Consider the following 20,906-nt stretch of genomic DNA (forward strand, 5'->3'; position numbering starts at 1 on the left):
CTCTCTTCTGTTAATGGTCAGAGAAGCACTTGGAGTCTCTTTAAAATTGCTCCATATTCCTTGCCCTCTTGAACACCCAGTCTGACTGGTTTGACAGAATATTGATCCATCCAAGGAAGGGAATGGTTGCTGTGCAAGGAACTGTTGTTAATAGCCAACATTGAGAGGTCATTGAGTTAATCTTCAACTGGATACCACAGTGCTATAGTCAGTATGCAGAATCCAAGGTGTGGGCCAAGAAGTATTTTCTGTGTTTGTGTACACATGCACGCGTGGGAATTTTTTACTTTACTCCTATGTCTAATTTGGAAGTTTCTCAAAAAGGAAAGTAACAGCATAGGCCCACTGATCTAGGGGCTCTGGATTGGCCAAGAATGTGATTTGCAGATGTGCTGTAGTTGTCTCAAGGTCTCAATCTTCCATTTCACAGAAGACCCATCCTTGCTTGATTAATCTGTTCTGCATCACAGTCCTTCAGCTTAAAGGCTAATGGCCCACCTTGTAAACAAAGCCTTCTAAATAAATCAAGCATGGCAGATCCTAATCATTCTTCGGTCCTACTGCAAGAACAGCCCTTGTTTGCCTACTACAGGATTTGAGCCAGGCACTTAATGCAAATTTCTCAAATTCTCCAACAGAAAACAGTACTGTTCGTAATTTTAGGTTTCATATAGGCCAGTGTTGGTAACAGTCTGCAGTTAGCTTCTTCCAGGTCCAGGTCTCTGCCCCCCCCCCCCCCTTTTTTTTTTTTCCAGGGTCAGGTAGATAGGATTCATAATGCATCTTATCTGGCCATGTGTAGATTTCTCAGTGACTTATTTTACCTAAGATATCCCCGTCCCGTTTAAGTTTTCAGACCCTCTGAAATCTCAAATTAGTGTGAAAACACCTATTTTTAGATACCTCTGAATACTTGGAGTGCCTCTCTCTCTTCTGTCTTGGATAGTTTACATTTAGGTGGCTAGCCCCTTTGTCTGCAGAGCCTACCAAGTTTTTGATAAAGAAAAATGATTACTCCTATCTGTCTCATTTTCCCCCAAAATAGTGTCAATTTTTTCTTTAAGCAGACTTCTTTCTCTGCTTTTCTTCCAAAGCACACATAGAAATTTGGTCACATTCCTTAGATGTGTGGTGTGGTATGTAAGATTTATCTTGATTTCATCAAGGAATTTAGGCAATTCCAATCCTTTTCTTATATGAGGATTTTAAGAAGGGAAACAACAAAGCCTCTAAATTAGTACTCGGTGGATTAGAGCCCTAACTCCAGGCTCACTCGGCTGGGATAGTTCCCACCTCCTGGGGAAAAAGAGGGAGAAACCTCAGTAGACGAATTGTATCAGACTGCTGTTTGGTACTCCATGCACTTTCTCCAATTCTGCCTCCATTTGATCCTTTTCGGCTATGGCAAAGACAGTAAGTGCTGTGAGCTGTAGTCTCTTGTTGGACCTAAGCTACTGTTCACTGGGGAGTGGACCAATATTTCACTCCTTTATCCCCTTCTGACTTCGTCACCTTACCTCAGCCTGCCCTTTAGCTTTCCCTCCATAGCTTAGGGGTATTGCTAGTAACATTCTTACCCGTTAATTGTTTGTCATGGAGTGACCATGCATTTATAAATGCCCACCTCATCGTACTTGGGGCCTGGGCTGATTGACAAGGTTAGGAAAGACATCACAGATTAACTTGTATTATGCAAGTTTGGAAATAATAAAGTGAGAAGTCTGCCTACACAAATACAGAAGGTGGCAGAGGCCAGCATGAAAAATCATGTATCCTGACTGGACACCACATGTGCTACAGAGGACAGAAACATATCACTAGTTTGTACTGGTGTGGGGCTTCAAAGAATACAAGTAAGAAAGAAATTAGTTTTTATGTATCATACAAGATCTTGAAATGTCACGGTTTGAAATATACAATAATGTTGTACATTTCAGCTATCTACTAATTAAGATATCTCTTCAAAGCCAACACAATGGAAATTATGTAAAGAAGATATAAACCATATGAGCATAAATCTAAATATGGGTGTCAATGTCTGCTTTCACTGTAGTTACTGATAAACTATCCTCCCGCGCCCCCCAGAAGCACCCAAACACCTGATACAGTTGGGTACAGTCAAATTAAATAATCTTCACATTTGAGTTACTCATTCTTTAATAAAATAAATGCATAGGCACCTCCTCTAGGACATCTGCAGGGAAAGTGAGTTGCTGCTTGTCATGTCATATTAGTAGAAATCTTATTCTGTTGTCAGCAGGTTGAACACACTGCAGGACACAAGACTGTGAATAGCCATGCTTGCTGTAGTGCCAGAGGGCTTGTTAGAGATTGGTTAATGTAAAAAGTTTTAGTATTTGCAGATGTAGAACTGTTAATTCAACATTAGATGAGGCTCTCCCTGTTTTTTACCTTTCAAAAGTTTCAACTTTAAATGATCACACTACTGCGTACTGAAAGTTCTTAATGTTCACTATAAATTTTCATTAGCTCAGTTAGATCACTTTAACATTGAAGTTGTCTGGTTCTGGTTTTTTGAGCTTATGAATGGTACCTCATTTTAGTAGTTTGTAAATCCCACCCTTTCTACAAATTAAAAAGCTTAGATTAAGAATATCTGCTCTTCTAAATTTATCGTTTATAGAGGTTAATTTTATGTAAAATTTTAACATATCTTGAATAAGTGATTTGCTTTATTCTTTTTCCCCTTCAAAAATAAAATGAGTTAGTCTTTCCCCACAAATTATTTAATTTACATAGGAATTGCCATACAAGATCAGATCAATGGTTCATTTAGTTCAGTATAGTCTGACAATATATCTGATGCTTCAGGGGAAGACCTAAGAAAACCTGTAGTCTGCAATTATAGAACAACCTTAGATTACTAATAATTACTGGTACTTGCATAATGAACTCTTTGGAGCAGAGGATACCTTTTTGTTATATGTTTGTACAGCACTAAAATAGTCTGGAAAATACTGGAAAAACTCTGATCATAATTAAGGATTGTATCATGCATACACACTGGAATGCCAAATTAATCTAATTCTTTTCCTAACACTTGAAAGCTTGACTTTGCAATCATTAACATACTTTTAACATAGCATTTTGTGTGTAATTTCTTAACTTTTTAAAAACAAATTTCATCCTGTGAAACTCATATTGACCATTACCTGAGTCATCAGCAGGGCTGGAACTTTCATGTCCACAGCACAGGCCTCTGTCACTTGAGCTAACTGTATAACTGTTAGTACTAGTTAGTCGACCCTCCTCCATATGGGCCATCCACTAGAAGGGCAGAAAACATTAACTTTGCCAGTGGTTTTTGCAAATATTTGCTGACAGTAGACGAAGGGGGTGACTCAAGACTGCTGGGTCCCATTCCATGTCCTGGAACAGTGTACTCTACTGGGCACAGGCTTTTCTGTTTGTCTCTTGCAGCCTGCAAAGGGTTCTCTCTATCCCACCCCTGCTTTGTATCCCAGTCCATCTCCTTGTATAATCAAACCCATTCTCCATCCTCAGTCCTTGGCCGGCCTCTTCATTACGGATCCTGTCTCTGCCACCCCGCTTTCCCACCTTGTCCAAGTGTCTTCCTCCAGTTTTCTCATCTAAGTCCCAGTCCCCAGACTCCTCATCCTAGTCACTCCCCTTTTCACTTCAAGATGGCCTAACACTTTTCTTTATCAGGTCCTGTTTTTATTTGCTTTGCCAAACTTTAATTGTTTGTTCTGAAATTTTCCATGCCAGGTGGCTGCTTTGAGCCATATTTTGTTTTTAAAGTTTCAACAGAAACTGTAGAGCCATTTCTTGGAAGAAGTTTAGGGAAAAAATAGGTTGTTTTGCCAATGTTAAATTCTTAATGAAAAGCTTCAGTGCCTTTGTGTGAGATTTTCAAAAACAAAAGTCAAAATGTAGCTGTGCTTCTAACGCACGTAGGTGCTTTTGAAAATCCCATCCTCCATGTTTTGAAGTAGGAACTTGAAATTTGGTGGGACTAGTCCTGACATAGGTGCTGACTCTGTGGGTGCTCCGGGGCTGGAGCACCCACGGGGAAAAAATGGTGGCTGCTGAGAATCCACCAGCAGTCCCGTCAGCTCTCCCCATAACCCCCCAATGTTTCCCACCCGCCCTGCGGATCAGCGCTTCCCTCCCTGTACCTTCTGCCCACCACAGTCAGCTGTTTCATGGTGTGCTGGAGGCTGGGAGGAAGGGGGGAGGAGTGAGGACACAGCGGGCTCAAGGGAGGGGGTGGAACTGGGTGGGAAGGGGGTGGGGGTAGGGCTTTGGGAGAAGGGGTGAAGTGGGGAAGGACCTGGGGCAGAGCCAGGATTTGAGCACCCCCTCCCCCGGCGCTTTGGAAAGTCAGAACCTATGAGCCTTGACATCAGATATGTTTCATGCTGTCTCTATGAAAATCTACTCAGATTTGTCCAAACTATAAATCTATGAAAATCGCTGTAACACATGTTCTTTAGAGATTTATAAACAGCAAAAATCTCAAAATATTGTCTCACTGGGCTGAGATGAACTTCTCTTTCAGTTGTTTCTCTTGACAGCTGGGGATTGATGTGGTGCCAGTGACCAGAACTGAGGGTACGTCCAGACTACCCGCCGAATTGGCGGCTAGTAATCGATCTATCGGGGATCGATATATCGCGTCTCATCTAGATGCGATATATCAATCCCCGAACATGCTCCCATCGACTCCAGAACTCCACCAGGGCGAGCGGCGGTAGCGGAGTCGATGGGGGAGCTGCGGCCGTTGATCCCGCTCTGTGAGGACCCAAGATAAGTCGAAATAAGATATGTTGACTCCAGATATGCTATTCCCATAGCTGAAGTTGTGTATCTTACATCGACCCTCCCCCCTCCCCCAGTGTAGACCAGCCCTAAGAACACTCCTGTACTCTCAGCACTCCCCCTGCTGGTGTTCAGGCAGCGTGGAGGAGGAACAACAAGATGACTCAAATGCAGAGGCTTGAGGATCAGAGATGGGGTACAAGAAATTGGTGAAGGTGCAGACTGAGAAGGATGGGATCAGATGGGGTGCATGTTTGGAGGAGGAATGGAATAGAAGCAGGGGAGAACAGATTAGAGGGGAAGGGCAGGCTAGGAGATGCAGAGTTGGGGGAGCCAGAAACAGATGTAGACTGAGTGATAGGAGCAGAATGAAAAAGAGAGAGGTGCTAGGGAACAGGAACAGAAGGGGACAGGCTGGAGTAGGGAAGGGAAATAAGGGATGTGTGGGAGGAAGAAGAGGGGAGCCTGGCTGCCTTAGGATCCCATGCCTCTTCCACTCCTCACACCCCACTCCCTGCCCCAAGCCTTTAGGCTCTTTACGTCATAGGCTGCTCCTCACTGCCTCTGATTCCCCCTAGGTTATAATAAAGGCCAAGTTACACTATTCAGTGTAAGATTTCAGTATACAGAAAATATCTAATTTTGGTATGGAAGAGAGAATGGATTTAGAGATGTCAGTGGTAACTAACTAGAATAATGTTAATCATATTAAGAAGATTCAGTTTTACATTACTGATCTATAAATATCTTGCTGACTTTATTTTTTTTAAAGAGGCTCTCACATACAGCAACTCTTCAAACTGTATAACCATCACTAGTCCTGGTATATGCTTAAAAATTATATCAATCTATGTTGCTCAGGGTTGTGAAAAACTTTGCTCCCTGAGTGCTGTATTGAGATGGATTTAGTGTATACACAGCTAGGTTGACAGAAGAATTCTTCTGTCAGTCTAGCTAACACCTCTCAGAGAGGTAGAAAAACTCCTTTCCTCAATGTATGAAGTGTCTACGCTATGGTGCTTCAGCAGCAGTGTTGTAGCTGTACCGCTCTCGCATCTGTAGTGTAGACATCCCCCTAGACTTTTTGAGTTAGGCATTGTACTAAGTTCTTTAATGCCAGCGTCAGGACACTAATCATCACTAATCAAGTGGGTGGTAGGAGTTGAGGCCGTTGGTCTTTGTTTGGGATAGCTTTATCTACAGAGCTAGGCTGAGAGAGGCTTGTCTCCAATGAGGAGAAGCTCCAGACTCAGAAGGTGAAATGAGCACAGGAGAGTTTGGTACATAAAATAAATAATATGTTGGAGGAATGTTTAAACTTATAAATGGGGAAAGCCGACAGTAGCTGAGCAGCACACAAGTCAGCGTCATCTGATAAAGATGGTAATACAGTGGTATCTGTGTATCCAGTAAAGGATAAAGTGCAAATTACAACTGAATTAGAGAAGAGACAGAATAAGAACACAGAGGTAAATTCTGCAAACTCAGCAAGGTGTTAGATTAAGGTGTTAAATAAAAACAGGCACTTAATCCAGAATAAAAACTGTAAATGTCTGTATACAACTTCAAGAAGATTAAATGCTAAAATAAGCAAACCGGAATGCCTTGCAGTGGATGAGGACCTTGATATACCATGCATTACAGAGCTGTGGTGGGATAATATAAGCCATATGGGATATTCCTGTACAGGAAAGACAGACTATTGAAGTGTTGGGAGAGTACGGTTGAATATAAGGGATTTCAGAGAATCCAACAAGATAAAAATTCTGAGTGGCCACACAGTTGAATTTTATATGACTACAAATCTCAACCTCAAAAAATTATAAATATATTATATAAAATGAGCAGTACCACTGGTCTCCAGATGAAGAAAAGGAAATTAAATGCATAATGTTGAAAGATCAATGAGGCAGTGAAATCTAACGATAACATACAAATTGGTCAAATGGCACAACGGAACAGTCTTCAGTGAAACAATTTCTCAGTGCTTAAGTGATTGCTTCTTGAGACAACTTGTTGTAGATCACACAGGAGCAGAGGTTATTTGTGGCTTAGTCTTGAGCAACATAGAGGCTAATTCAAGAGGTGACCATAACTGACCCACTAAATAAGTGACCGTAATCTAATTAGGTCCAGTATCTGAAGAGCAGGTAACATACCAAAAAGTGACAGTGACACTACACTATAGAGAAAGAGGTTTCAATAAAATGAGATGGGTAGCCAAAAAGGCCCTAAACTGAAAAGTAAAGAAAGTTAAAACCTTGGATGTGGCTTGGGTGCTACTAAGAAAAACAATAATAGTCAAGGAGGCATGCATACTGCTAAACAAAAAGGAAACCAGGAAAGCAAGGATGAAACCATTCTGGCTAACTGGCAAAGTTTGAGAGGCTATTTGAGCCAAATAGAAATTACTCAAAATGTATTTATCTGACCATAGTGAAGCCAATAAACAGTAGCATAAGTTACAGCAGGCATTAAGAAAGAAGAAAATGAGAGAGGCTGAAGTGGAGTTTGAAGAGCAAATAGCTAAAGGTGCAAAAACAAGCAGGAGGCTTTTTTAAATGTATCAAAAGTAGGAAGCCTGTGAAAGAATCTGTGCATCTGCTGGATCACAACTGATTAAAGGGAGTAATTAAGGGAGATGAGGATGTTGCTGAGAAGCCAAGTGCCTTCTTTTTATCAGTATTCACTACTCACAATGTTGGGAAGATTCCTAGCCCGAGCATGCTTTTTCATGATAAAGATTATATACTCTTAGAGAGGTGCTGGAGCAAAATGGTAATTTAAAATAGAATCAGGCTCCAAGCCCAGTTGGTACATCCAGAAATTCTAAAGGCACTCAAGTAGGAAGTAGCTGAGCTGCTAACAATACATTTTTATTCAAAACATTTACTGTTCCAGTGGATTGGAAGGTAGCAAATGTTGCATCCATAAAAAGGCTATTGGAGAGATCTGAGGAATTGTAGAACTGTCAACCTTACATCTATACATGGCAAGTTGGTGATTTGACAATTAAAAATAAAATGTCTGGAAGATCTTGAGCTGCTACGGTCTAATCAGTATGGATTCTGCAAAGGAAAATCATATCTCACTCTTTGAATGCATCAGTAAAGCAGTGGATGAAGGAGAACAAGATGACATAATATACACCTCTACCTCGATATAACGCTGTCCTCGGGAGCCAAAAAATCTTACTGCGTGATAAGTGAAACCGCGTTATATTGAACTTGCTTTGATCCACTGGAGTGCGCAGCCCCGCCCCCCCGGAGCACTGCTTTACCGCGTTATATCCGAATTCGTGTTATATCGGGTCACGTTATATCGAGGTAGCGTGTATGTAGAATTCCAAAAAGTCTTTGACAAAGTCCTGTGCAAGAGGCTACTAAAGAAGCTAAGTAGGCGCAGGTTGAAAGTCAAAGTACTGTCTTGGATCAAAAATTGGCTAGGAGACAAAGCAGAATAGGATTAAATGGTCAGTTTTCAACATGGCAAAAGGTTAACAGCTAGATCTCTCCATACAAGGCCTAATGTTAGTTTAATATATTTATTAATGGTCTGGGAATGTGGGTTGGGGAAGTGAGTAGTGAGGTAGAAAAACTTGCATATGACACAAAGTTATTTAGATTAGTCAGGACCAGAGCAGAATGTAAGGAACTACAGACAGACCTAAGGCTAGGTGAATAGGCATTATGATGGCAAACAAAATATGACATCAAGTAATGCACAGTAGAGGAAAAAAAATTAAACTACTTTTACATCTCACAGGATTCTAAATTAAGTTTATCAACCCAAGAAACTTTGGTATCACTGGTGACAGCTCAATGAAAATGTGCCAAAAACCAACAAGATATTAGGCTACCCAAGGAATGGAGGATAATATTGAAAACATAATCCTTTTTATACAATCAATGCTTCGGCCTCAGCTAGAATACTTTTGTAGTACTTGTCACCCCAACTCAAAAGGGTCTGGCAGACCTGGAAGAGTTTCAGAGAAGATTGATGAGAATGATCAGAGGCCTGGAAAATTCTCAAAAGATTGGGATTATTTGCCTTAGAAAGGAGATGAATAAGAGGGGGCATGATAAAAGTATATAAAATAATTAATGATATAAAGAAGGTAGATCTCAGAGGCATCTGTTCTCCTTTTTTAACTAAGAACAAGGTAGAATGAAATTAAAAGGTAGAAAATTCAAAACCAATAAAAGGGAATACCGTATATACTCGATCATAAGCCGGTTCGTTTATAAGCCGACCTGTCCCCCCCCCCCCCCCCAAGATGGATAAGTAAAAATGGAAAAAAAAAAAATAACCTGTTCATATGCTGACCCTATAATTCAGGGGTCAGCAAGCTTTGGCTCCCAGGCCATCAGGATAAGCCGCTGGTGGGCCAAGATGTTTTTTTACATCGAGCGTCCGCAGGCACGGAGGTAAGCCTACATAAACAAAGTGTCCTGGCACGCCAGCTGCTTACCGTAACGGGCCGGGACAGCAACTGGTGGGGAAACTTTTTGTGGGGGGAGAAGCTGGGAGTCAGGGGAGTAACCTCTGTGACCACCCCGCACATGACACCACTCCTAGCCTGGGACCCCCACACTCTCCCCATCCCCTCCCTTCCTATCTTATCTGGGAAGGGCCAGGGGAGGATGTCTCTGGCCTGGTTGGAGCTCCTCCGGCAGGCTGGGCAGTGTGGCCGCAGCCTGCTCCGGCAGGCCAGAGTGAGCGGTGCGGCCGCAGCATGTTCCAGCGGGCTGGGCTGGGCACGGCGGCGTGGCCACAGCCTGGGCTCAGGGGCGGGGCTGAGGGGCACGGCTGCAGCCTGCCAGCCCGGAGCTGCAGCTGCTTTGGAGGTTGGGGGGAGAGCAGCATGTCCAGAAGTGGAGACTTTGTCCCCGCCTCTTCCCTCTGGCTCTGCTCGCCATGCAGCCTCTCCTTGCTCCCTCTGTTGGTGGGAGGCGCTGTGTCCCACCTCTCCCTCTCTATACCTGTTCATAAGCCGACTCCCTTCTCTGGTGCTTCCCTTTTTTACTAAAAAAATTCGGCTTATGAACGAGTATGTACAGTAATTTTTTCATTCAGCATGTGATTAAACTGTGGAACTAATTGTCACAGGAAGTTGTTGATCCAGAGAATTTATTAAGATTCAAAAAAGGATTATATATTTACATAGATATCAATATCCAAAGTTGTTGTTAATGACAGTGTATTTAGAAATTATATTAAACCTTGGACTTCATGATTTAAGCAAATATCTGATGACTAGATCTAATCCTTATCTCTTTGGTGGCGGGGAGTTTATTCCACATATGGCTAATGCAGGCATGTATTATGGCTAAGGCTGCAAGTCTGTTACAGAGATCAAGGATTCTGTGACCTCCGTGACTTCTGCTGGTGCAGTTGGTCCAGGGGCTGCCAGAGCTGCTCAGGCAGCCCTTGGGCCAGCGGCACTGGCCGCTGCTGGGGCAGTCTCTGGCCACTACACCCCCTCCCCCTAACAGCAGCAGGACTTTGGGTGTGGGAGGGGGCTTAGGGCTGAGTCGGGGTTGGAGTGCGGGTGGCACTTACTTAGGGGTGGCTCCCCAGAAGCGGCAACAGGAAGCCAGCCCCTTCAACCTCCCCTGAACCCCAGCACCAGCAGAGGTCCCGGGTCACACCCCTCCCCCAAACACGCACGGTGCCCCCGGGCCACCCCGCTCCAGAGCACCCAGGTTTTAGTTATGGGTGTATAGTAAAAGTCATGGACAGGTCACGGGCTGTGAATTTTTGTTTACTGCCCATGACCTGTCCATGACTTTTACTAACAATACCTGTGACTAAAATGTAGCCTTAATTATGGCCATTGTCAGAGACAAGATACTGGACTAGACTGAAACAATATGGTAATTCCTACATAAATGTAATACCCAGCAAATTATTTTGAATGAATTTATGTGCAGGACACATTAATTGCTACTTTCATGTATGAATGAATAATTATGTACAGTATGTCCATCTCATTGTTATTCTGTAAAATATAATTTTGTGTTTAAAAAATGTTTTTTCTTTCCCCAATCAGGGCTATGCACTGAAGGCCTCTACCGTGTTAGTGGGAATAAAACTGATCAAGACAACATTCAGAAGCAGTTTGATCAAGGTAGCTGGTTTTCCTGGTACTGCAATAAGTCTCTTCTCCAGAATTATTCTTAATAGCTATTTTTGGAAGGGAATTGAGGTTCACTATTGGTCACACTTTAGCATTCTGCAGTTATAAATTAAATATTATTCATAAGAGCTCAGGTATTTTGTTTTCTAATTCCTTTTAGATTGCTCAAATGAATGTCATTAGTGCTTGAGTTCTTCTACTTCTAACAGTGTATTTTAACATATCCCCTCTACTACTCCTAAAGCGGAACACTGACTTTTGAAGTGAATTAAGATAAAGTGAATTAAACCCACTTCAATTCTGAATGTTTGTCCACATGGGTTTAATGCAGTTTAACTAATCCACTGTAAATTGATATCTTTAATTAATTTGGATTAATTTTCCTGAGTGTTCCCATTTAGACAAGCCTTTAGTGTTAGTGAAGAATCCAAGAGCACTCCTGTCTCTTACTGGTCACTCTGAGACAGGATGTTGGTTAGATGAACCACTCATCTGATCTTGTATGGCAGTTCTTATGTTCTGACTGACATTTCTCAACTGTAATTTCCCAAAATACCTCTACTTTTTTTCTAGCTTAAGTGTTACATTTTTGGATAAATATTTATATTTATTAGTATTTGGCATTCATGTTCTAATTAAAAAGCAAGATGTATGACTAATGAGGATTCTGTTGTTAGTGAATTATATTTTGAATAATCTTGTTAAAATGTTAAATTTAGGTAGTCCACTTCCAGTACAATGTAGAGCCTTTATTCATCTTGTTAGTATGTACATGAATGCAAATAGTGTATTGTGGTTATAATCTGGCTCTCCAAGGGAAGATGTCCTGTATTATTATTATTATTTTATTATTTATTTATTATTCCTCTCTGAATATCACCCTGAATATACTGCCCCAGTCTTTCAGTCATTTATATAGAAACATCCACTCTGACCTTGATTCCCACAGTTGGATTGATGCAATATACACCCCTACCTTGATATAACGTGACCCAATATAACACGAATTCGGATATAATGCAGTAAAGCAGTGCTCCGGGGAGGCGGGACTGCACACTCCGGTGGATCAAAGCAAGTTCAATATAACGCGGTATGTGCAGTGATAGCTGTTGGTTTTGCTTACACTAATAAATTGCTGTTTCATTGTGTCTCACAGATCATAATATCAACCTAGAATCTATGGAAGTGACAGTAAATGCTGTGGCAGGGGCTCTTAAAGCTTTCTTTGCAGATCTGCCAGATCCTTTAATACCTTATTCTCTACATCCAGAATTGGTAGAAGCATCAAGTAAGTAGTAAATCTTGTCTCTGTTGATTACGTTCTGTGGGTTATCTTATTATAGGTTTTAAATTCATTATATTTTGAAATGATTAGCTCTCGTGAAACTGAAATTTTTAGAATAAATTGCTGCCCTCTGCTGTGTCTGTGCAGTTTTAAAATAACACACTTTAAAATGAATGAACACTGTTACGTAAAGAAGTAAATCTTTAATGAACATCTCAGACCAAATTGTGATTTTATTATTTGTCTTATTTGGATAACACATTTAATTTAAAGAATTAGCTTTGTGCCAGTTTATAGTAAAGTTGAAGATGAAATTTATATAATAGTAATAAGGAAGCATGCATGAGTTAAATATTTTGTTCAAAAAGGTTTATAAGTTAAAAATATTTAATATTCTTTTTACTAGGGAATTTTCCCAAATTTCTTTATTTAAAAAAAACAAAAACTATACAATGTTAAATCTGTTTACCTTTCATGTATGTTTCATACACTTACAGCTGTAAAGCATACCTTTTATGGATCTCACCCATTTAAAGGCCTTCTTTCTTTGAATCAGATTAGGTCAGGGAATTGGATTGCAGTAAACTATTCCATAAATGTAAGCCAGTGTTACATATTTTTGCAGGGTGGAACTATGACATAAATAGTATTGTTTTCTTATCCAAAGCATGACAATATATTCATCACACTAAATCTGGAAATTTGGTACAGAAGACCAGCTAGATTAACCTACATTTTAACACATGTATCTTTGTATGTTTTGGTTTTATCTAGTTGATATCCATAAATACTTTATTTATAGGAAAAGGTGTTAGTAGTCTTAATTCTCAATCAGTATTTTTAGTTAGATTACTTGATTAATAGAGCTACAGGCAAATTTTACTGATTTTTTTTTTTTTTATTAGATGTGTCAAAACCCATGAAAACTTTTAATTTCTATAGAAGCAATGGTTTAAAAAGGAATATAAATATATTTAAATGTTATTGTTGCAGAATGATAATCCCAATTTGGGAACAGATTTAATGCTGTGTTGTATGGCCCTGCATTTCAAATTTGTTTTTAGTGATAAAATCATGCAGATAACATTTTAATGAACGAGATGCCAAATGGCGCTAACGGCATAGAAAGTGTTTGCATGTTCAGGGCAGAGTGGAAACTCCCTGATGCCTACATATTGTTTAATTGTAGCATTATTGTGAGGTTGGGTAAGAGAGATTTGTTCCTTTTTTTAATTAAGCATTACCAGTCAGAAGGATAAGGTAACAGTAAAATTGATGGATCAAAAGAACTGTTTTGTTTTGTTTTTTTAAAGAAAGTAATAATCCTAACACCATCTAAATAGGAAAACACACTAGAAGTCTCCTCCTCTGTATGACAAACACGGAGTTCCTGGCCCTAGACACAATTCCATTTCAGTCCTTTTTAAGCTGTAAAACAGCATCACTCCCTTTAGCAATATCATTTGGACAGTTGACCCCCACCTCTCTCTCCATTTTTAAAACTCAAAAATTTTTCACATATGCATCTTGGTGGGCTACCCAGAGAAATGCATGATGGCATCCTTTATGTTTCAGTTCTTTAGACGTTCATTCAGTCAGCCTTTGAAGAAATTATGACTGTCTTCCGGAGAACCAAGAGGGAGCTTCAGTCCTTTTGCTGCAATTGTAACTGCAATTGTAACTTTCAGCAGTACTAAACTGCCAGTCCTGTTGCTCTACTGGGAGCCACAAAATATTTCCCAAATATCAGCTAAAGAGGGTATCTTGATCATATCCCTTCCGAGAGGGACGAAGCCCATTCCAATGGCTCTCTCTGTTATTGCTACGTTAAACTTCTTTTCTTTTATATTGAATGACCTTTCCTTATATGCCAGCCCTTTTATCTAAATACTAAGAACTCACCCTGAAATTGCAAACAGCAGTTGCAGAGATTATTTGAAATAAATTTGTAAAGGTTTGGATAAACTTGTGATTGCTATCCATACAGAAAAATTAGCCTATGTACATTGCACTTTTAATAGTCTGTGGAAGGCTTCTCTGTTAATTTACTCTCTAGACTGTTGTCCATACTTACTCTTTAAAATGTGAATGTTTGCCTGATTCTGCTAGATTCTACCTTTTCCTCTTCTAAACGGAGTGGTTTTTAAATCATTTCTCCCAGGCTCAATCATGTTATTTCATCAATTGGACTAGTTGACAGGCTTAACATATTTTCAATTCATGGGCATAAATCAAGTATTAGAACAACTCCTCCCCCAAATTTTGGGCATCTTCTGTCTCTGAATAAAAGACTTATAAAATATTTTGAGTAGTAATAGTGTGAAAGAGAGAAATCTGACTCGTAAGTGAGTTAATGATCATCTCACAAGCCAACAATGAGCTATTTTAATGATTTTCCAACGTTAAACACAGATAAATAATTTTATCAGGCACAGACTGCATGTTCTACCTATGATAGAGAAGTAAAACTATATAATAGTTCGTCTATATACAATTCTTCATGTAACTATCAAATACTGTTTCTCACGTTGGCGTTCCTTTCCAGTATGGATGCTTTATCTGTCCCTACATACTAATGAGACGAATTAGCAGCACCATTTGTAAATGTTTCCTTTTAAGTATATAAGGAAAATTGGTGTTTTGCTATTATCTCTACAGAGATCTTGGATAAGACAGAACGACTGCATGAGTTAAAAGAAATTGTGAAGAAATTCCATCCTGTGAACTACGATGTCTTCAAATTTGTAATAACTCATCTAAACAGGTTTAGTATTGTTTTCACTACTAAAAATCTATTTAATAATTACTGAAAAAATTGTATGCTGATATCACTCATCTGTCAATAAAAATATTGACTGCATGACCAAACTAATACTAAGGGCCAAAAAGAAAAAAAAGGGAATGCAGGAAAGGGGATTTGAAATGTAAGTTAATTTGTAATTAAAAGAGTTCATGGTTTGTGTAATAGGTTTGCCTTACTATAGCTTATTAATACTGTGATTTGTTAAAGTAGGATAATCTGACACTATCACTATTTTGTGGGATAGAGCAAAATTTCTTATATCTTGAGTAAATGTCTCTGTTGAAGAGACAGTTGCGTGCAACAGTTGTAGATTTGGGAGTTCTTTAATTAAAATTCAGCACAAAACCATACAATGAACTAAATAACATTAGAATGCAATAAGTATTTAATCTACTGTCATGTTCTGTAGGCTAGATCAGTAAGAGGTTGTGTCACTGCCTTTCCTGTAACCCTGGTGCCTTAAATGCTCTGTTGCTGTGGTTCACAGTCTGCAGACAAGCATGCAGTATTGTGAGTGTCTGTGTGCTGTGGAGCCCTGGTTCTTCTTTGAGTAGATGCAGCTGTGTAATCTACTTAGATGTGTGCGTACCCAGCTCACAGGAGCTGGAGAACTTTGCCTAGCACTACCCATAGGAGCACACTCATATTCTGTGGCCCTAGCCCCCCCCCGGCCATGAAAGGGCAATGCTGTCCCGACCTCCTTAGTTCCTTCTGACCACTTGTGGCTAATGTTGGAGTTCCATGTGGTGTTTTTTACCTTATGCCAGGGGTCGGCAACGTTCAGCACGTAGCTCGCCAGGGTAAGCACCCTGGCGGGCCGGGTCAGTTTTATTTACCTGCTGACGCGGCAGGTTCGGCCGATTGCGGCCCCCACTGGCCGCGGTTCGCCGTCCCGGGCCAATGGGGGCCGCGAGAAGCCGCAGCCGCCCGCGCCGCTTCTCACCGCCCCCATTGGCCCGGGATGGTGAACCGCGGCCAGTGGGGGCCACGAGCGGCCGAACCTGCCGCGTCAGCAGGTAAATAAACTGTCCCAGCCCGCCAGGGTGCTTACCCTGGCGAGCCGCATGCCGAACGTTGCCGACCCCTGCCTTATGCTTTCGGTCTCAGTTTCTAAGAAATTTTTCTTGAATATACACCTCTACCCCGATATAACGCTGTCCTTGGGAGCCAAAAAATCTTACTGTGTTATTGGTGAAACTGCGTTATATCCAACTTACTTTGATCCGCCGGAGTGCGCAGCCCCACCCCCCCCCGGAGCGCTGTTTTACTGTGTTATATCCGAATTCATGTTATATTGGGTCACTTTATATCGGGGTAGAGATGTAGTAACACTTAGGTTAAGTTTAGTGTTAGTATTGCTTCTCGGCTCCTTGGAGCTAAGATCAAAGTTTAGTTAGAATACAGTAACTCCTCACTTAACGTTGTAGTTATGTTCCTGAAAAATGCAACTTTAAGTGAAAGGATGTGAAATGAATCCAATTTTCCCATAAGAAATTTTTTGGGGGCAGACAAAAGGCATTATACACTGTACAGTACTATACTGTACTGTGATTGGGAAGTGCCCCTGGCTTACCCCGCTGTAGGCAAAGACGCTACGAAGCACCTTCGCAACAGCTGCGGCAGCTTCCCCGGAGAAGAACAGGCCCGCCTCTTCCCATCCCTGCTCCACTCCAGGCCCACCTCTTTCCACCCCCACTTAGCTCCTTTCCGCGCTTCCCTGCCACCAAACAGCTGTTTGGCAGTGCTTAGGACTTTCTGGGAGGGAGGGGGAGGAGTGGAGACGCAGCGCTTCCCCACTCCTCCCCCTCCCTCCCAGAAAGTCCTAAGCGTTGCCAAACAGCTGTTTGGCGGTGGGGGAAGCGCTAGGAGAGAGGAGGAGGAGGCGGAGAAGAGGAACTTGTGCAATGCTCCCTTATAAAGTCGCTGCTCTTCCACAGAATCTTACAAGCAGAGAACAGAGCAGGCAGCCAAACAACGTTATAAGGGAGCATTGCACAACTTTAAACGAGCGTGTTCCCTAATTGAGCAGCGACGTAAGTTTGAAACAACGTTAAGCGGGAGGATGTTAAGTGAGGACGAGTTACTGTAGTTGGCTGCCCTGTGTGTTTAAGCATTGTCTGTCATGCGGGCGGGGCGGAGCATCCCCAACAGTAATCCCCACACAAGGTGCTTGTGTCTTAGTGAAGGACACATTAAAGTGTGGTGCACCATCTGCAAGTCATTCACAGTGAGGACTCAGGTGGTGAGAGACAAGCACCTGAAGGAGGCTCATTTAGATGAGGGCTTCATTGCCAGATCGGCAGTCACCTTCAGATCTGGCAAGTGGTTCTGCTCCATGCTTGGGCTCTGTCATTTCCCCAAGAGGAAAAAGGGGTTGTTGTTTTCCCTCCTCTGGTATGGTGAGGAAGAGATCCCATAAAATGAATCTGGACCCTTCCAGGACTTGGGGAGGCTTCTCCTGATCTTCTAAGAGGAGCAATGTATTTCCTCCAGCACACAGGATGGAGCAGTGTCATCTAACTGCTCCCTGATACCACTCAGAGAGCCTGTACTGTTGACTCCAATTGGGAATTGGTCCTGCTTTGAGCAGGGGGTTGGACTAGATGACCTCTTGAGGTCCCTTCCAACTCTGATATTCTATGATTCTATGACTCTGGTTCTGGCCATGGGGCATTCATTGAGTTTGGTACCAATGATGTCGGCACCACGCAACTGTCTCCATGCTCACAACGTAACAAGCAGCATCGACTTGCTTTGCCTCTCAGTCCCAGCCTCTCCACTGGTTCAAGAGTTGGTTGGTGATATGGCTTCTACAGCCTTGTCCTTTGTTCTGCCCTTAGCCATCTTGTGGCCATGTTGCAGAGCTCCTGGGCTCGTCGTCACCAGAGCACCATCTGGGCCTCAGACTGTGGAATTGAGGCCAACATTGGGCCCGGCACTGAATGGCCCCTGGTGGTGGTGCATCCTTCAGCACCGTCATCTTGGCAGCAGATTTCTTTGTCAACTTCAGTGCTGCCCTTAGTCTTGATACTGGTGCCTCTCCTAGTACCAGATGGGACTCTCTCTCTCATTTGGTACTGCCATTGCTTATCGCCCATTCCGCTTCAGCACCAATGCCGCTCCCATATTGGACTTTAGATGAGTCTGTTTGTTTGCCCCATTGTCAGCAGAGAAGCTCCAGGACTCCTGAAGCTCCAGGTCTGGGTCATCCTACCCTTCATCATCAGATAGGCATCACAAGATACCCTTTGGATTACCATCAGTACGGAGATCGGCATCTGCTCTGCAGTTGGGACAGGGGCTCTTGACCCAGTACATACTGGCCAACAATGCCTCATCTCTAAGCCCAGTGGCCTCCTTGGAAGCCTTCGGATGCTTCTTTGCTCCTGAGGTCCCACTCCTTGACCGACAACAGAGCGAGATACCCGGACCCAGTGGTGGCTCCCACTCCCAGACCATCTCAGCTGCAAGCAACTGCTGAGCTTGTTTCCTCCTGGACCTCCGGGGTTATTCCGATCAGATCCTATGGTGCAAAAACAGGACCCGTTGCGATGCAGCAAATCTCCTCCCTAGATGACTGTTTTGTACCAGAATCTTTCTCTCCCTCAGTGACTGAGGATTTTAAGTTTTATCAGGACCTCCGAAGGCATATGGCCACTATCTTGGGTATCAAGGTGGAATGCCCACAGGAAAATACACGTAAGTTGTTGGATATTCTCTGATCATTCGCCTTAGGGAGAGTGTCCCTCCTGATGAATGAGGCTCTTTTAGAGCCTGTAGAAGCCCTCTGGAATACTGCAGCTTCATTGTCTCCCATGGCAAAGCATTCAGAAAAGTGGTACTTCATTCCTATGCCTGGTTTTGAAGGTTTTTACACCCATCTGGCCCCTATCTCTCTGGTGGAAACTGCAGCAAATGACAGGGCATGGCAGGGAAGGGTAAGTCCACCCCTAAGGACAAAGAGTCCAAAAGGATGGACTTAATGGGGAGGAAGACTTATACCTTCTCTTCCATGCAAATGTCCATTGGGAACAATCGGGCTTTGGTTTCTAAATATGACTTGTCAATTGGACAGCCATGTATATTATATAGTTTGTGGATAAGTTGCCAGAACCCTCTCAGGAAATAGTTTATAGCATTCATTGCAGAAGGTCGTATGGTGGCTAAGACTGTTGCAGTTAGCTCTGGACATAGTAGATGCCACAACCAGAGTTACAGCATTGGCTGTGACCATGAGGAGGGCCTCATGGCTGCAGAATTTGGGCATTGCATGTGAGGTGTAGCAGACCATTACCGTTTGATGGCTGGGATTTATTTTCAGAAAAAAATTATGAAACCCTGCACTCTTAAAGACTCCATAGCTAAGTCCCGTTCTTTGGGAGTATATATTCCGTCCATAAAGAGATGTCACTGTTGCGGTCAACACAGCAGTGTTTTTTTCGGACAGTTTTCCCTTCTTGTAAGAAAGAGAGACTACTCCTGGAAGGGCCACAGATCCCGGTTTAGGCTCAAGATAACCTCTTCAGGTTTAGCTTGATAGCTTTGTTTATGGCTCATATGTAAATTGAGTTAAAATCACATTCCTTTGTCTAGTAACATTATACAGAGGGAATTCATTACAAGGTATATTTTGTACAAACATTGCAGTAGCTTGTAAGGTGTAAATACAGGGGTACTTAAGGTCATGTCTATTTTGCACCTGGCTTTTCATAACATCTTTAAGTGTTATTTAATAAAACTGCTTGAAAACAAATATTTCTTATGGAGTGAAAGTCTTATATTTGTCTCCTCAAATCTGTTCTTCTACATGAGCATTTGATGATGTCAAGGTTTTTCCTTGATTTTAACAAATAAGGAATTGTTTTTAATCTTGAGACTAGCAGATGGGCACCACCCATACCATGACTTGGTGTATCTATACAAGAATGTAATGTTCGGAATCATGGAAAGAAGAGTGAAAAGACCAGTTTGGTCATCTGATTTCTCACCCCACCAATGCAAGAGTATGCCCTGAAAAGCCTTGGGTCTGATTGTGATAACAGTTACACTGGTACAAATTCAATTAACTCAACTGAAGCCAAACTGGTGTGACTAGAGTAGAGTGCATTATAGTGACTTTTTATCCAATTTTTAAAAATCTGTGCAATGGATGAGGCTGTTTCAAGTGATTATTAAGAAACTCCCTGATTCTTAGATTATTGTATACATTCTTCTGCTTAACTTCATCTAGAGCAGAAAAATATCTCATAATGACTTAATATTTCTTAAATAGCACAATATAGTATAAAAATTTTATAATACATAGGCTCAAGGTGACATAGTTACAGTTGAATATTCAACCATAGTTGCATTTCTGGACTAGCTATACAATTTTAATGTTGTATTCTCGTGGACTTTTAATGTAGTTATATAATGTATGATTTGATTGGGAGTGTGTATTATAGTAAAATACATTACAGGGTAGTATTATGTTTAGTTTGCTGTAATAGTAACATGTTGAAAAATAAAATAAGAGGTCACATGTTGCAGCTCCCAGCTGAATCCTTTAAAGATATTCATTCAAAAAACTATTTGGCTCCACAACTAATTAAACCACAAAAATAGCTTTCTGTATCTCCCTACAGAAACCTTTCTGAGCGCTAGGAAAGAAAGTCCTGCTAAGTTGGTTATTAAAGTTAACAGCTCTAAAAGAGTGGAACCAGATCAAAATGAGGAAGTTGTGCAGTTATACAGAACAAAACTCATGCAAGAGATTGCCTTAAATTTGACCACAGTAATGGATGGTAAAAGGATTTGAAAATCATAGACATGTAAGACTGGAAGGGACCTTGATGGGTCATCTAGTCATCTGAAACCAGTGGAATAGACAGGCAGCA

At 41.6% G+C, this 20,906-nt stretch overlaps 1 protein-coding gene across 4 annotated transcripts in view; it reads left to right on the forward strand.

The window, feature by feature from the left end:
- ARHGAP5 (Rho GTPase activating protein 5) overlaps positions 1 to 20,906 on the forward strand; it is an 86,040-nt gene that overhangs the window by 53,421 nt on the left and 11,713 nt on the right. For all 4 annotated transcript variants that reach the window (XM_054025926.1, XM_054025923.1, XM_054025925.1 and 1 more), the window contains exons 5-7: positions 10,856 to 10,933; positions 12,099 to 12,230; positions 14,886 to 14,991. In XM_054025926.1, the coding sequence (XP_053881901.1) occupies positions 10,856 to 10,933; positions 12,099 to 12,230; positions 14,886 to 14,991 (316 nt within the window). The remainder of the gene's footprint in view (positions 1 to 10,855; positions 10,934 to 12,098; positions 12,231 to 14,885; positions 14,992 to 20,906) is intronic.

The sequence above is a fragment of the Malaclemys terrapin genome, chromosome 4 (assembly GCF_027887155.1).
Source record: "Malaclemys terrapin pileata isolate rMalTer1 chromosome 4, rMalTer1.hap1, whole genome shotgun sequence".
In the NCBI taxonomy this organism is placed as follows: Eukaryota; Metazoa; Chordata; order Testudines; family Emydidae; genus Malaclemys; species Malaclemys terrapin.